This window comes from Penicillium digitatum, chromosome 6 (assembly GCF_016767815.1).
Source record: "Penicillium digitatum chromosome 6, complete sequence".
In the NCBI taxonomy this organism is placed as follows: Eukaryota; Fungi; Ascomycota; class Eurotiomycetes; order Eurotiales; family Aspergillaceae; genus Penicillium; species Penicillium digitatum.
In genome coordinates, this window is record NC_089389.1 from 2944366 (window position 1) to 2960673 (window position 16308).

Consider the following 16308-nt stretch of genomic DNA (forward strand, 5'->3'; position numbering starts at 1 on the left):
CGAGTCACAATATATATGTGCACAAAAGTGTCGTGTTCCGTGTAGCTATACTTTTTGTTCTCTATCACCAACAAATTTGAGTGGAAGAATCTCAAATGTAACCTAGACCATGCATCCAGACTAATCGATAATTTATATACCGAGAAAGACAGACAGCGGATGGTCGGATCTACCTTGTGAAGAAAGCGGCTCCTGGGCTATGTAGGCGAAAGAGCACAGCCCGGCCAACAGAAAGGCTTTCTAGAGAGATGTAGTTTTAAACAACAGTTTATTCCAGGTGGGTATAAAGATTGCTCCAGTAAATCAAATCCCATTAGATATGTCCATGTCCCTCATATATTGATCATCACCCGACAATTGTGACACTACCAAACAACCGTCGCAGCCAGTCCAATGGACAATCGTACAGGATGAACCTGGGTCCAGTTCTTGTCTCATATAAAATACTCTATGCATGGATATAAGTAACTAGTCAGATGACAATCGTTGTGACACGGCTTCTCCCTCTACCTTGAAATATCCGAGAGATTGGTTACTGGAACCCGATAGATTTGTACTAGGGAACGGAGTGCCTGTGCAATGCCAGACCAATTATCTCTATGTTGTGCATGTAGGTATATCCATTTTATATCATTATATAATTCCCTCTGTAGAAGAGAGATATCCACGCCCAGGTGTACAGGGAGTAAACAATGCCTCAGGCAAAAGAAAAGAGTTTGCACTGTTTGTCTCAAAAAAAAAAAAAAAGCAATTGCTCCACTTGAAATCCACCTCCACCGGAGAATTCCCTCTCTGGACACCATTCTCTCACGGTATACTCCGTACAGTGACTTGAACTGGAAAACACTTCAGATTGTTCAGTCTGAACCAAACCAAGATTTTAGATGAGAAAAAAAGTCTTGAAGGAAATTGAGAGATTGACCTGGTGGGGAAATATTTAACAATATTAACCGATCGCCGTTCAACAATTCGGCCCGAGACTGAGAGCGGGCAAAGGTTGCCCAAATTTAGACGGCGAAGGCAGTTGAATCCCCCCCCCCCCCCGGTTAAAATCGAAAGGCCCCTCCCCACTTTTTCTTGTTCCTCCATCTATCAACATGGGGTTGAACTATGTGAGATCACCGGACATTAGAATTTTTTTTGTTGTGAGTATTAAAGTGGCTGTTCCCTCGTATCAATGCAGTAATTATCCATTTCCCCCCTCTCTTCTCCCCCCCTACAATGTCTTCCACAACAACCGTCACCAAGACCAACATCGGTGTCTACACCAATCCAAAGCATGACCTTTGGATCGCCGAGTCCAACCCAACAGTGGAGGACATCAATGCTGGAAAGGGCCTGAAGCCTGGCGAGGTCACAATTGAGGTGCGCAGCACCGGAATTTGCGGATCCGATGTGCACTTCTGGCACGCCGGTTGCATTGGTCCCATGATCGTTACGGGCGATCATGTCCTCGGTCACGAATCAGCCGGCCAGATTCTTGCGGTTGCCCCCGATGTCACCCACCTCAAGGTCGGCGACCGTGTTGCCGTTGAGCCTAACGTTATTTGCAACGCCTGCGAACCCTGTCTGACCGGTCGCTACAACGGTTGCGTGAAAGTCGCTTTCCTTTCCACACCTCCCGTCGATGGCTTGCTTCGGCGTTATGTCAACCACCCGGCCATCTGGTGCCATAAGATTGGTGATATGAGCTACGAGGACGGTGCTATGTTGGAGCCTCTCAGTGTGAGCTTGGCGGCTATCGAGCGCAGCGACCTGCGTCTCGGTGACCCACTGCTTGTCACCGGTGCCGGTCCTATTGGTCTGATCACGTTGCTCAGTGCACGCGCCGCTGGTGCCTGTCCTATTGTCATCACTGATATTGACGAGGGTCGTCTGGCTTTTGCGAAGTCCCTGGTTCCTGAAGTGCGCACCTATAAGGTGGAGTTTGGCAAGTCCGCCGAAGAATGTGCCGATGGTATCATCAATGCCCTGAATGACGGCCAGGGCTCTGGTCCTGATGCCCTGCGGCCCAAGCTGGCTCTGGAATGCACCGGTGTTGAGAGCAGCGTCAACTCCGCCATTTGGAGTGTCAAGTTTGGTGGCAAGGTGTTTGTCATCGGTGTCGGCAAGAATGAGATGACCATTCCCTTCATGCGTCTCAGCACCCAGGAGATCGACCTGCAGTACCAGTACCGCTACTGCAACACCTGGCCTCGGGCGATTCGCCTGGTTCAGAACGGTGTGATTGATTTACACAAGCTGGTCACTCACCGTTATTCTATTGAGAACGCGATCAAGGCCTTTGAGACCGCCGCTAATCCTAAGACTGGCGCCATCAAGGTACAGATTATGAGCTCGGAAGAGGATGTCAAGGCCGCCACTGCTGGTCAGAAATTTTAAGTGAAGAATGTGAAAAAAAAGATGAAGTGGTATTTCCGAACATCAGCGGGGGTTTCTGGTAGGGATCAAGAGCGGCTGTTGGCGTTGACGATTTTCTTTTTGTATATTCATGAATGATGTCTAGAAGATGCCCTTGGGCAGAATAGAAAAGCCCAACAAATGGCTTATTTTTAACATAATCTTTGGTTGAACGTAGGTCAAAAGGTTGAAACTGGATAGACACATTCAGGTAGTAGGATGCAGCCTGGAAGGACCTTGGACAATCATCTCACGTCAGTCTCGGACTTAAGCCGGGCTAAGCCGGTGAGAAACAAAAGCAACAAAAGCAACAATCAATCGACAATTCAAACTAGACCCTGCATGAATCTGAAGCTATTGGAGCTACTCGAGCTACTGTACCTAGCACCTTGCACTGGCCCAAAATTGCCGATCACAGCCCAAAGGGTGCATCCAATAATTTGCCTGTTCTCCAGGATGTGACAGTGCAATTCTCAATGTTATGTGATGCAAAGCAACCCATCATGGGGCCAAACTGTTTCTTTAATATCTCCTTGATGTTGTATCACCTCGCCCTTCCCCTCAATTGAGGATCGGGCCAGTGCATCCCTTAAAAGGGATGCATTCTCCCTCTTGTCAATCTACGATTCTCAGAGTATCCTGTTGTGTGAATGCCGTGTGTGTCCTGTGCTTCAATGCTCGCCCGGTTTTAAACATGAAAGGCACGCTGTTTCTCCTGGCTTTCCTCGGGGGTGCCGCTGTCCTGGGATCCCCATCACAGCTTCACACTTGTCCTGGTTATAGAGTTTCCCATGTGAAGCAATTGGGTCAGAGATTGACTGCTGATCTGGATCTTGCAGGAGATGCCTGCAATACCTATGGTACGGATCTTCCAAAGTTGAAGCTCCTGGTAGAGGCACAAACTGGTATATGAGATCCCCCTGCTTTCATCTTTGACTAAGATTGTAAACTCATCATTTCATTAGAAACCCGCCTCCATGTCATGATCTACGATGCCGATGAGGAGGTCTATCAAGTACCCGACGCTGTTCTCCCAAGACCCGAGAGCGCAAAAGGTCGTCAAAAAGAGTCCGCCCTGCGCTTCGACTTCGAAGAGAACCCTTTCTCATTCCGAGTGCTGCGCGGGGATGAAGTGCTCTTTGACACTTCTGACACCAACGTCATCTTCCAATCTCAGTACTTGAGCTTGCGCACTTGGCTTCCTAATGATCCGAATCTGTATGGTCTAGGGGAACACAGTGATTCGCTGCGTCTGCCTACTACTAATTATACTCGCACTATCTGGAACCGTGATGCATACACCATCCCTTCTAACTCAAACCTCTACGGTGCTCATCCTATTTACGTTGATCACCGTGGAGAGAAGGGTACCCACGGGGTCTTCTTTTTGAATTCGAACGGCATGGACATCAAGATTGATCAGACTGCTGATGGCAAACAATACCTCGAGTATAACACACTTGGCGGAGTCCTAGACTTCTACTTTATGGCCGGCCCGACCCCAAAGGAAGTGAGCGAGCAGTACTCTGAGGTCGTCGGTCTTCCTGTGATGCAAAGCTACTGGACATTCGGGGTACCTGAATTCGATGTTGGATTTTTGAAATTGCATTCTAACCAACATCTCTCTAGTATCACAACTGCCGATATGGCTACCAGGATGTGTTCGACGTCGCCGAGGTAGTTTACAACTACAGCCGTGCTGGAATCCCACTCGAGACCATGTGGACCGACATTGACTACATGAGTGGTCGACGGGTATTTACTCTAGACGATGAGCGGTTTCCTGTCGACAAGATGCGCGAGTTGGTTTCGTATCTTCACAAGCATGACCAGCACTACATTGTCATGGTCGATCCGGCCGTCAGTAACTCTGGTTAGTGTGATAGTGACTTGCTTCCCCTCAATTTCTGCTCTAATGGTGAGTGTTTTGCCAGACAACGATGCTTTCAAACGAGGCCACGAGCAGGGCGTCTTCCTCTACCGTGACAAAGAACAGAACAAACTCTACGAAGGTAGGCTTACCAGCAGAAGCATGAGACCCACCCTTCCTAACCGTGTGTCTCTAGGCGCCGTCTGGCCCGGCCTAACCGTCTACCCAGACTGGTTCAACAAAGACACGCAGACCTACTGGAACACAGAATTCGAGCGATTCTTCAGCGCAAGAGACGGCGTCGACATCGACGGTCTATGGATCGACATGAACGAGGTTTCCAACTTCTGCCCGTATCCCTGTAAGGACCCAGCAGAGTACGCCACGGCGAACGACCTTCCCCCAGCGCCTCCGCCCGTCCAATCGCCTCCCCGTCATATCCCCGGTTTCCCGGCTGATTTCCAGCTCGGCTCTTCTTCATCTGGGGCTTCTTCCTCACGCCATGGGAAGAGAGATGACGCTGTCGTCGAGAAATGTAGCCAGGATGCAAAGAAAAACAAGGTCGGCTTGTCTGGTCGAGACCTTGTTAACCCGCCTTATCAGATCTCCAACGAGGCTGGCTCAATCAGCAATAAGACAATTGATACTGATCTCATTCATGCCGGCGAGGGATACGCTGAGTATGACACGCACAATCTCTATGGAACTAGTAAGTCCCCCGTGTTCGCCATCTAAATCCTTCTCACAAGAGCCACAGTGATGAGCTCGGCTTCCCGCAAGGCAATGTTGAAGCGTCGACCCAATGTGCGACCTCTGATCATCACGCGTAGCACCTTCGCCGGAGCAGGCTCTCAGGTCGGCCACTGGTAAGATCACACAAAGCGCTCAAACCAGCTCACAGATACCCCTATACCTATGCTCACCCGATTCTCCTGATAGGCTCGGTGACAATGTCAGCCAGTGGGATAAATACCGCATCTCAATCCCGCAGATGCTAGCCTTTGCCTCAATTTTCCAGATCCCTATGGTCGGCAGCGACGTCTGCGGCTTCGCGGGAAATACGACCGAAGAGCTATGCGCGCGCTGGGCAATGCTCGGCGGCTTCTATCCGTTCTATCGGAACCACAATGAGTTCGGCACCGTGCCACAGGAATTCTACCGCTGGCCTACTGTGACACAGGCCGCGAAAAAAATCATCGATATCAGATATCGTCTCCTCGATTACCTTTATACTTCTTTCCATCGTCAGACCTTGACGGGAAGTCCGTTCCTCCAGCCGCTTTTCTATATCTACCCCGAGGATCGCAAGACCTTTGGCAATGAGCTGCAGTTCTTCTACGGTGATTCCATTCTCGTTTCACCTGTCTCGGAAGAGGGTTCTACCTCTGTGGACGCCTATTTCCCCGAGGATCTTTTTTATGATTGGTTCACTGGTGTTGCAGTGCAGGGCGATGGATCTGTGCAGACGATAACTGATCTCGCTATTACGGATATCCCGATTCATATTCGTGGTGGGAGCATCATCCCGCTTCGGACGGCGAGTGCGAAGACTACGACTGATCTGCGCAAGCGTGGCTTTGAGGTTCTCATTGCGCCCGGTGTTGATGGATCCGCGGAGGGTGAGCTGTACATTGATGATGGTGAGTCAATTCAGCCGGATAGCGCGGCGGAGATTCAGTTCAAGTACCGCAATGGCAAGCTTGAGATTCTGGGTCGGTTTGGGTATCGGCCTCATGTGGTTGTTGAGGCTGTAACGCTGCTTGGGCAGAAGAATAAGTGTCGGGATATTGGGTCTGATGCTCAGAGCCCGAGTGTGACAAAGAAAGTCCAGATTGAGTTGACTGGGCCGGCTGAGGTGACTCTGTATCCTCTCAAGTAAATTGGTGGGGCTATCGAGGTTGGATTTTGGTCGAGTTGAGTTTGAGGGCTGTTTTTAGATTGCGGGTTCCTAATTTTCTGGGGAACGCTACATCCGTCAGGTCAAACCGGCCACGTTCTATTTTCGGTTCTCAATTTCTGATCCTTGGGATGAATCACTTGTACGCGAGTCCTTGTGTTCGCGGTACCTTACGGAGTATTTTAACTTAACATGGTGATTGAATTAACGTTCCTGCATCTTAGCCCCATACCCAGCCACCTAGGTGAGTTCACAATCCCTCCCTCCATGTACGATGTATGTTGTACGGAGTTTTTAAAAAAAATATCAACATATAGAGAGGTTTAAGGAGATTCAAAGTGACTTATTAACAAACATTCCCTTGCATGGCCTTGCAGGAGAGGGGATGTTAGGGGGAAAGACAATGTCATGGAGATAACGGTGATATTTTTCACTTCTATCAGCTGACAGGACAAGAATCACTCCAATGTATCTTCCCAGTGAGACAGTGAGACAGTGAGACTAATAGAGGACTGAAGAATATTCCCCACTTGGGTAAGAGCGGGCTATTTCAAGGACAAAAAGTCTCACCCAGCCACCGAGTGAGGTGGCACCAGATCAGGCACAGGCCGCTAGTTCCTGAGTCATCTGATAAACCCACGGGGACCGTGGACTTGCTCCCAGGTGGGTATTCTTAGTGTCGACTTTGGGCCGATTTATGCGAGCTCTACTCTGTGCTCCGTACTGAAGAATTCTAGTGAGTAGGACCTACATTGTATGAAAGGGTCTCTGGACAAAACCCTCATCCTGTAGACTACGGTGGCCGAAGTAGGTCAAGGGGCCCGTGTTTCATGATAAATGTTGATGGTGATGGTGACATTTAATCAGATTTTTAGGATGATCAACCCGATCACGCTCGGTAGTCATCAACGGTCTTGGTTGGAATTATCATTTAAAAGAATTAGATGGGAGAAAAAAAAAAAAAAAAAAACAAGCTACAAGGCAACAGCCGGTCGTTTATCGGCTGGTATACGAGTAGTATATTTTTGTCACGGTACGGAGTACTTACTCCGTATATGATCAGAATTACGCTCTCGGTCACACATCGTCTGATCCCTACAGGTCATCTATCGTGACGTTGGAGTGTAAAGTAAATGGAATACGGAGTCCTCCGTATATTTCCAGCCTCATCATCTTTAAACTCTGGAGTATCGTTGGGGGGGGGGGGGGGGGATCCACTTGATTTGCCTTTGTGTCTCAGCGCCTTGCCTGGGATCCAATCATTTCCAATCATTTTCCCAGTCACTCCCTTTTCATACGTTTTTTTTTTTAGTAGCGTGGCGTATCTTTGGTCCATTGTGGAGAAGGGTAAGAGTAGATAAAGTGGCACCTTCCCAGTCTTTTCAGGTTCTTACTATCCCATTGCACTTGCCTGACTTGCGAGATTCATTGAACACGGTCATTCCCTCGTTGACTGACCTTTCTTCTTCTTCCCTTTTTTTTTTTACATATTTCCACATTGACGTCTCTTTTCATCGCGTACCAGACAATGCCCTCTGTCATGAAGTTCGCTGCTGCGGCTCTCGCAGTGGCTGCACCTCTTGTTTCAGCTCAGACGTACTCTGAATGTAACCCAATGGAACGATCATGCCCTCCGAACAAGGGTTTGACTGAGTCCAACCTTCACTTTGATTTCACCCAGGCTAGTTCCCTCGACCAGTGGAAGATCAGTGGCGGCTCAGTTCCCACCGGCCCCAATGGTGCCGAGTTCACTATCAACAAGGAAGGAGATGCTCCTACCCTTGTCAGCGACTTCTACTTCTTCTATGGCGAATTGTCCATTGAGATGAAGACTTCCCCTGGTCAAGGCATTGTCAGCTCTGCCTTTTTGCAGTCTGACGACAAGGATGAAGTTGACTGGGTACGGGATCCATCGTTCCCAAATATGCTTGATGAATAATTACTGACTGAGATACAGGAAGCACTGGGTGGAAAAGCCAACACCATTGAGACCAACTACTTCGGAAAGGGTGATACCACAACCTATGACCGTGAGACCTATGTCCCTGTCACCAGCCCTGATGAGTCTTTCCACACCTACACCGTCCAATGGTCCAAGGACACTGTCAACTGGCTGATTGATGGTGCCAATGTCCGCACTCTCAACTACAACGATGCCCAGGGTGGTGCTCGCTTCCCTCAGACCCCCATGAACATCCACGTTGGTATCTGGGCCGGTGGTGCTCCCACCAACGGTCAGGGTACCATTGACTGGGCTGGTGGTCTGACCGACTACTCCAAGGGCCCCTACTCCATGTACATTAAGAGCATCAGTGTCAAGAACACCAACCCCGCCGAGTCCTACACTTGGTCCGATATGTCTGGCTCCGCTGAAAGCATCCAGTTCACCGGATCCAACGTTGTGAGCTCGCGCGGCACCTCCTCCGTGGCTGCCACCAGCTCCACTTCCGAGGCGCCGATTTCCTCTTCCACCAAGGCTCCTTCCGCTACCGAGAACACTCCCACCACTGAGAGTACCTCCACCGAGAGCACTTCCACCGAGAGCACTTCCACCGAGAGTACTTCCACCGAGAGCACTTCTGCCCCTGCCACTACCCTGGCTACCAAGACCTCCAGCTCCTCGTCTGCCCAGTACACCGCCGAGTCGACTGCCGTCTCCGGCTCCGGTGCTGCCAGTGCTGCCAGTGTTGCCAGCTCTGGTGTCTCCCCCAGTGGCTCTAGCAGCTCAGGCTTCCGCTCCAGCCCCAGCCCTAGCTCTGGATCTAGCTCTGAATCTGGGTCCTCCGGCTCCGTCTCTAACACCGAGACCGGCTCCACCGCCCCTTCGGGCTCTGGCTCACTCACCAGTGCCAGCGCTAGCGCCAGCCCTAGCTTCAACGCTGCTGCCTCTGTCGCTGCCAGCTACCTGGGACCCGTGTCCCTCCTGGGTCTGGTGACCGCCCTGCTCCAGCTCTAAAAATCTTTTTTGAGCGCTACGATTTTTGATGCATCGTTAACGAAACGCGCCTCGAAAGAGGATACTTGGCTGGACCGAGTATGGTAATGGTTGGTGGATGCGGATGCTTTTTTATTTTTTTTCTGGTTGTAACCTTTTTCCCTTCTTGTTGTCCTTAGTGCTCAAATGCCTGCAACTTGTTCCTTGAGTTGCCCGGTACGAGCAATCTTCTTTGAGCGGACATTATGTATCTATCAGCGTTGTGCATACCTTTGCCATTGAGCAAAAATTCAATAATATCCAGTCAATGGACTCTACTGAATTCTTCAATCTCGATCTCTTCTCACCGCTTATCTCCTGTTCATGCCTTTACTCTTCGTTTTTCTTTCCTGTGTTCGTATACTCACAGCCCTATCCCACATCCGCCTCCCATTCGTCTCGATCGGTTGGATCTTGGGTTTCATTTCTTGTGGCGTCCAGTTGCCTGTGACATCCACTATCTTCCAACATCGGCCTCTCCGGAATCAAACGCCGAGCATCTACGTCAAACCCTCCGAGGTACACACCGAAAAATGAATTTGGTGTGAACCGTGGCTCGGGGAGTTTCCTTGAACTTGGTTGTAATGGGCCTGGGTTTGGATTGGTGGATGAATTCCAGACTTGTACCTAAGGGGATGTAGTTGGATTGGTTGATCGGGGTATTGTATAGGAACCGTGGATGACAGAGAAAGGGTCCATACGGTAGGTTACACCCTCCGTAGGACTTGTGCTTTCAATGTTACAAATTGTGGGGTTTACAGATATAATTTGTGTGTGCTGCACTCCGTACTATTCGTACAGAAAAATGGAGAATGGTAAAATATAGTCGTGGCTCATAATTGCATCTAACTCATCTCATCTTCTTGGATAGAAACGCCCAAAGTCAAGAAAACGTTAACAGTCCAAACATGAACTTTCCAAACCAGACTGTAACTACAACCCCCCCCCCCCAAAAAAAAACCCCTGAAAATTCAAACTTCATCAACTCTCGGATCCTGACCAAAGTCCGAGCTTCCTCTCAGCCCCTTGTGGAGACCTCAATTCACCAAGTGGACCCTGCCCCAGTTGCACGTCGCACGTCCCCTAATTGGCGTGATAACCGCGAAACCGAGTCAGCAACGGGATGATGGTGCGTGGCCGCGACCCGAAGAGCAAGGGTTGCCGCGGGACGGGGTGTGTGTGTGGGCTCGGTGGATGCAGTGGAGGACACGGCAGAAGATGACGACTCCATTCTTGCAACTACATTGCCATCTGCACCTCCTGACGATCGTCCCCGGAACAATAATGCCCCGAATGGTCCTAGTGGGAGCGAGTCGAGCACGGAATAGAGCCGGTTGCTGTTGCTGTCCTGAGACGGGGATCGGTACTTGTGGAATGTTGGGCTTCGTCGTTCTTCGCGTGCTACGATTCCGTCCACTGCTTCGAGGTGGTCGTCTAGTGTTATGAAACGCGCGTTGAGCGAGTCTGCCTTGCTGCAGATTTGAGAGCGAAGTCGGTCGAGGTACTCTTCACGGCGTCGCATTTGGATCGCGAGTCGCGTGTCAAGAGCTACGGTGCCGAATATTTCACTTGCTGGTCGTGAGGCGAGTAGGCTGTCGATTGCTGAGCGCAGGTCTGCGCGTAGAGAGTTGAATTCCCATACTGCTGTTTGAACGGCTTCGTTGCTGCCGGTGAATTCGAGGTCTAGCGCGTTGTGAGCGTCTGGGAAGGTTGATTTTAGTTGCGATTCTAGGTCGGCGAGCATGCTTTCGCTTTGTTTGAGGACTGCGGAGAGAGGTGTGAGGGTTTCGAGGGCTGTGTCGAATATGGATTCCAGTTGGTGCTGGGAGGTTGTGAGGACTTCTTCTGGGGTTATTGCAGATGGGGGGTAGGCGCTGGGCAGTGGGTATGTCATGGGGAGGGTGATGCAGCTGTTGGGGTAGAGAGTCTTGATGCTTGGGAGACGGCAGAGGTCTTTGGCCTGATAGACTACCTCGGGGAGAACCAACAGGTGTAGGATGATGGCAATCAAAACTGCGTTGATTACTTTCCGGGCGAGGGCAGTATGACCACGACAGATGGACTTGGACTTCACAACCTGGCCTGCTTGTTTGGTTGTCGTCTTTGCAGACGAACCAGCGTTTGCATCTCCAGCTCGAGCGTAGGTCCGGTCCTGCTCTCGCTGCTTTGCACTCTTCGGTAAGGAAACTTTGCGTCGTTTTCTTATGCTTTCTGAGCTTTGCTGCTTCGGACTCCGTACATATTCTATCCATGACCCTTCTATAGTAGGCGTTTCGCAGATAGAGGGCATGATGAGCTCCGGGCCTGATGTGGCCCATGATGATGATGACGAGGAGGTCAGTGACTCTGATGCAGGGTCGGCTGTCTTTGTGGCTACTTTGCTGCTTTTATGCAGGGCATTTGGAGTTTTGATGGGGTCTTCGTTTGGCTTCAGAGAAGCAGTTGATGCAATCACCCAAGATTCGCCTTGAGCCAGGAGATCTGGGGTACGAGGCTGTTTTGTAGACATGGCTTAAACATCTCAAGACATGCCCTTCATGCAAGAGTTAATACGTTTGGTAATTTATTTCTCCCTCGGAGTGTTTCAACAGATATTTTGAATGCGACTGGCTCAAGCAGGCCATTGCGCGCGCAAAGCGGTGGGGAAGAAAGATCGGAGAAACCGCCGCGGCCGAGGACTGAGAATCTTCAGCAACCATGCGCTCCCTCCTTTGCCTACGATCGTCCCTGACGCTTGGCATTAAATCTCTGCCATGGCAACTTACACGATCGCGACCGCTGTCATACACAGCCATTCGCCATTGTTCGTGTTCTGACAAACCCGAAGCTCCAATGATACCTCCCACCGACCATCGAGCTCTCGGAACAGCCCAAGAGCTCTTCACATCTTCAGTCTACAGTCCCGGATCTCCACTGTTCCTCCCAAATGGCACACATGTTGTCAACAAACTCATCTCCTTCCTCCGCACCCAGTATTTACAATATGGCTTCCGTGAAGTCTTAACCCCAACCATCTACAAAAAGTCCCTTTGGGAGATATCTGGCCACTGGCAGAACTACAAGGATGATATGTATGAGGTGACTGGCAGAGGAGCTAGTGGCGAGGTAGAAGGTGAAGTGGGCGAAGACGAATCCTACGGACTCAAGCCAATGAACTGTCCCGGCCACTGCCTGCTCTTTAAGTCTCAGAATCACTCTTACCGCGACATGCCTGTGCGCTACGCAGACTTCAGCCCACTGCACCGCAACGAAGTGTCAGGTTCGCTTACAGGATTGACACGCGTGCGGCGCTTCCATCAAGATGATGGTCATATATTCAGTCGCCCGCAGCAAATCAAGTCGGAGATCACCTCGGCGCTTGGATTTGTGGACATGGCTATGACGACCTTCGGACTCGGTCCGTATCGATTGGTCCTGTCGACTCGACCCGAAACGGATTACATTGGGACTTTGGAGATGTGGGATAATGCCGAGATGCAATTGCGAGAGGCTCTGGATAGTACTGGACGCGAGTGGGCACTTAATGAGGGCGATGGTGCGTTTTACGGCCCCAAGATCGATATCCAGCTCCAGGATCAAGCTGGAAAGTACCACCAGCTGTCTACTATTCAATTGGATATGAACCTGCCACAGCGATTTGAGCTGGAGTATCAAGTTGCCGAGGGCGAGCCAGACTACAATCCAGCCACACCCGGAGTTGCAACTCCGGTTTTGATTCACCGCGCCATCTTCGGCTCATTGGAGCGGTTTTTGGCGTTGCTGATTGAACAGCACGGCGGTCATTGGCCATTCTGGCTTTCTCCGCGCCAGGCCATTATCCTGACAGTAAACCAAGACGATGCTGTTGTGCGCCAGGCTCAGGAAGCGACAGCCAAGTTTGCCGGTTTCCGTGCATTGGTCAATGGTGGTACCGCCGAGTCGCCCCGTCCACTGTCCACTGTCGACTCTACTTTCTTGGTTGACCTCGATACCAGCGCACAGACCCTAGGCAAGAAGATCCAGCGGGCCAAACAGATGAAGTATAACCTCATCTTCATTCTCGGATCACGCGACCTAACCGATGGTGGTATCACTGTTGATATCACTGGACAGATGCAGAGCAAAACAGATAAAGATGCTCGTATATTGCAGGAGCTAATCAAAGCCAGACTAGGTGATGATGCGCTACAGAACCCTCGAGCTGTTAAACTTGGCATTGACGAAGTTCATCCGCTATTGGTCGATTTGGAGAAAAACTTCCTGTAACTTTGAATGGTGTATATCCGTGTGTTGTCATTTTGAGCGTGACTATTTTTCTCCTATGATTGTATATTAGACCGATCTTTTGCCGAATTCAACTTCTCATTCTAACCGATGCAGATCAGTTTTGATTGTGACAAAACAACCAGCGGCTATCCTCGGAATTTCTGCCTCAGGCAGAAATATCTCCGATGTTCGGTGGTTCCCTAATGGAGACAGGGACAGTATATTGTACAATTTGGACATTTGCTACAAATGGCTGCAAGGTAAAGGAAAGGGAAGACACAAGAGGTAGGTCGATTCTTGCAATCCACCGGCATCTCAAGCCCATCATCATGCTATTTCTTGTAGATCCATCGCGCCTTTTCGACCAATGTAAGAGTCACGTGACTCCGCTGTCGGCGCCGAAAAACTCGGCGTCATTGACGGGCCCATTTGAGTCACAGCATATTCCCCATTCTTAATTGGTCTTCTTTTCTCTTTCGCTATAAATCAATCCCCGCGTCCATATTTTGAAAGCCAACTTTTGTTTTTAATCAAATCAATCTTGACTCTGCTTGGCCTAACTATACCTAATACCCTACTTTTTGTCGTCTCTTATCCGTTTGCCCCCCGCGGTGCCCCGCCTACACCATGCCGATGTATGTTTTGATGACTTGACTCCAATTGGTGTTTTTACATACTAATCTTTAAAAGGCTCAAGGATCCCTCAAAAAAGTACAAGGCTTTCAAGCCTCTTAACCTGCCAAATCGCCAATGGCCCAACAAAGTTATTGATAAGCCTCCTCGCTGGCTGGCAACCGATCTGCGGGATGGCAACCAGTCTCTGCCGGACCCAATGGTATGATATGATGTACTCTTCACTGCTGTTTTCAAAATTGATTGGATTGGTTCTATAGGATGGCGAGCAAAAATACCGTTTCTTCAAGATGCTCGTGGAGATCGGCTACAAGGAAATCGAAGTGTCCTTCCCGTCCGCATCTCAAACGGATTTTGATTTCACCCGTCGTCTGGTCGAAGAGCCCGGTCTCACACCTGACGACGTCGCCCTGCAAGTCCTGGCTCCCTGTCGTGAGGATCTCATCCGTCGCACAGTCGATTCCCTGAAGGGCGCTAAGAAGGCTATTCTCCACATCTACCTCGCAACGAGCCCCTGTTTCCGTCGGATCATCTTCAACATGGACCACAAGCAGAGTCTGGACCTGGCTGTTAAATGCACAAAGTACGCCCGTTCCATCACCAAGGACGACCCCTCCCAGGCTGGCACAGATTGGCAATTCGAGTTCTCCCCCGAGACTTTCTCCGATACTGAACCTGAGTTTGCCGTGGAGGTCTGCCAGGCTGTCAAGGCTGCTTGGGAGCCCACAGCGGAGAAGCCTATCATTTTCAACCTGCCTGCTACAGTAGAGATGGCCACCCCTAATGTCTTTGCTGATCAGATTGAGTACTTCTGCACAAACATGACTGAGCGTGAGAAGTTTGTTGTTTCGGTCCACCCGCATAACGACCGTGGATGTGCTGTTGCCGCAGCTGAACTGGCACAGATGGCTGGCGCCGAGCGTGTAGAGGGTACTTTGTTCGGCAACGGCGAGCGTACCGGAAATGTGGACCTGGTTACTCTCGCCCTGAACCTGTACACACAAGGTGTCTCGCCAGGCGTCGACTTCTCGGACATCAACGCTGTCATCAAGGTAGTAGAAGAAAGCAACAAAATCCCCGTTAACGAGCGTGCGCCATATGGTGGTCAGCTCGTGGTGTGCGCATTCTCTGGAAGGTTTGTTTTTTCTTTGTTTTTCCAACTGCGCTGCTCTTTTGCTAACTTGTTTTGAAACCCAGCCATCAAGATGCAATCAAAAAAGGCTTCAAGCTCCGCGAAGATGAGGGTGCCGATGACGATACTGAGTGGAGAGTACCATATCTTCCCCTGGATCCCCAAGATATCGGCCGTACCTACGAGGCAGTCATCCGCGTCAACTCCCAGAGTGGCAAGGGTGGCGCCGCCTGGATTATCCTGCGCAGCTTGGAGCTGGATCTCCCCCGCGCGCTGCAGGTCGAATTCAGCAAGATCGTGCAGGAGAAAACCGAGGCTGTCAGCCGGGAGCTGAAGCCTACTGAGGTCGTCAATCTCTTCGAGGAGGCCTACCACCTCAAGTCAAACCCTCGCTTCACCCTTGTCGACTACAGCATCACCACCGATCGCTCGCAGTCCCCTGCTCCCCCTCAGCCCGGCAAGGCCCTCAACACCAAGAATCTTAAGCGTCGCTTCACCGGTATTATCGAAATCGATAATGTTCAGCATTCCATCACCGGTGTCGGCCCAGGTGCTATCTCCTCCCTGGCTACGGCGCTTTCCACCCTCGGCATCGATCTCGACGTCCGCGACTACAAGGAACACTCCATAGGTCGCGGTCGTGATACCAAGGCTGCTACATACATCCAGTGCACAGCAGCTGGCAGCAATCAACATGTGTGGGGTGTTGGTATCCACCAGGATGTGGTTCAGGCTTCTCTGATTGCGCTGCTCAGCGCCGCCAGCTCGGTAAGATATGGTCTTTGATTCATCTGGATTTCGCCACTAACACGCGTTTAGTTCCTCGCCTCTCGCGCTGGTTCTCCCGCTCCTTTCCGTCCCATTCGCTCCAATACCCTGACCAACGAGGACATCGAGGCTCTCGAGCAGCTAGGCGGTACTGCCGACGCTGCCTCATCTAATGGTGATCTGAGCGCCCACGTCAACGTCGAACAGCTGACAAAATAAGCTGAAAATTTGTAAATGAAATGTTAAAAAGAAAGCAAAAGCCTAAAAGTGATAGCATTAATGTGACTAACATGATCAATTTGAATTGATCTATTCTCTTCAACGATCAGTTTTCTCCGCTACCATCCCCTCTTCGCACTGGCCCTATAAGAATTGAACTTCTGCGGCCC

The 16308-nt window shown here is 50.5% G+C and overlaps 6 protein-coding genes across 6 annotated transcripts; 5 read left to right on the plus strand and 1 right to left on the minus strand.

Annotated features, from left to right (window-relative positions):
- Positions 1-1221: 1221 nt before the first annotated feature.
- On the plus strand, positions 1222-2382 carry Pdw03_6046 (L-arabitol dehydrogenase; the record flags this gene model as incomplete). The annotated part of the gene is made up of 1 exon (XM_014683044.1): positions 1222-2382. One exon carries the CDS (start codon positions 1222-1224, stop codon positions 2380-2382), a length of 1161 nt encoding a protein of 386 aa, XP_014538530.1.
- A 712-nt stretch (positions 2383-3094) lies between these two features.
- Pdw03_6047 (Glycoside hydrolase, family 31) lies at positions 3095-6149 on the plus strand (the record flags this gene model as incomplete). Its single annotated transcript, XM_014683045.2, has 7 exons — positions 3095-3305; positions 3366-3973; positions 4030-4273; positions 4335-4412; positions 4467-4979; positions 5028-5136; positions 5210-6149. 7 exons carry the CDS (start codon positions 3095-3097, stop codon positions 6147-6149), a joined length of 2703 nt encoding a protein of 900 aa, XP_014538531.2.
- A 1546-nt stretch (positions 6150-7695) lies between these two features.
- On the plus strand, positions 7696-9123 carry Pdw03_6048 (putative glycosidase crf1; the record flags this gene model as incomplete). Its single annotated transcript, XM_014683046.1, has 2 exons — positions 7696-8067; positions 8125-9123. The coding sequence occupies 2 exons, from the start codon at positions 7696-7698 to the stop codon at positions 9121-9123; spliced, it is 1371 nt and encodes a 456-aa protein (XP_014538532.1).
- A 1060-nt stretch (positions 9124-10183) lies between these two features.
- Pdw03_6049 (uncharacterized protein) lies at positions 10184-11650 on the minus strand (the record flags this gene model as incomplete). Its single annotated transcript, XM_014683047.1, has 1 exon — positions 10184-11650. One exon carries the CDS (start codon positions 11648-11650, stop codon positions 10184-10186), a length of 1467 nt encoding a protein of 488 aa, XP_014538533.1.
- A 188-nt stretch (positions 11651-11838) lies between these two features.
- Pdw03_6050 (Threonyl-tRNA synthetase, class IIa) lies at positions 11839-13386 on the plus strand (the record flags this gene model as incomplete). The annotated part of the gene is made up of 1 exon (XM_014683048.2): positions 11839-13386. The coding sequence occupies one exon, from the start codon at positions 11839-11841 to the stop codon at positions 13384-13386; it is 1548 nt and encodes a 515-aa protein (XP_014538534.2).
- Positions 13387-14013: 627 nt separating this feature from the next.
- On the plus strand, positions 14014-16138 carry Pdw03_6051 (2-isopropylmalate synthase; the record flags this gene model as incomplete). Its single annotated transcript, XM_014683049.1, has 5 exons — positions 14014-14021; positions 14077-14221; positions 14280-15154; positions 15217-15919; positions 15971-16138. The coding sequence occupies 5 exons, from the start codon at positions 14014-14016 to the stop codon at positions 16136-16138; spliced, it is 1899 nt and encodes a 632-aa protein (XP_014538535.1).
- Positions 16139-16308: the final 170 nt, after the last annotated feature.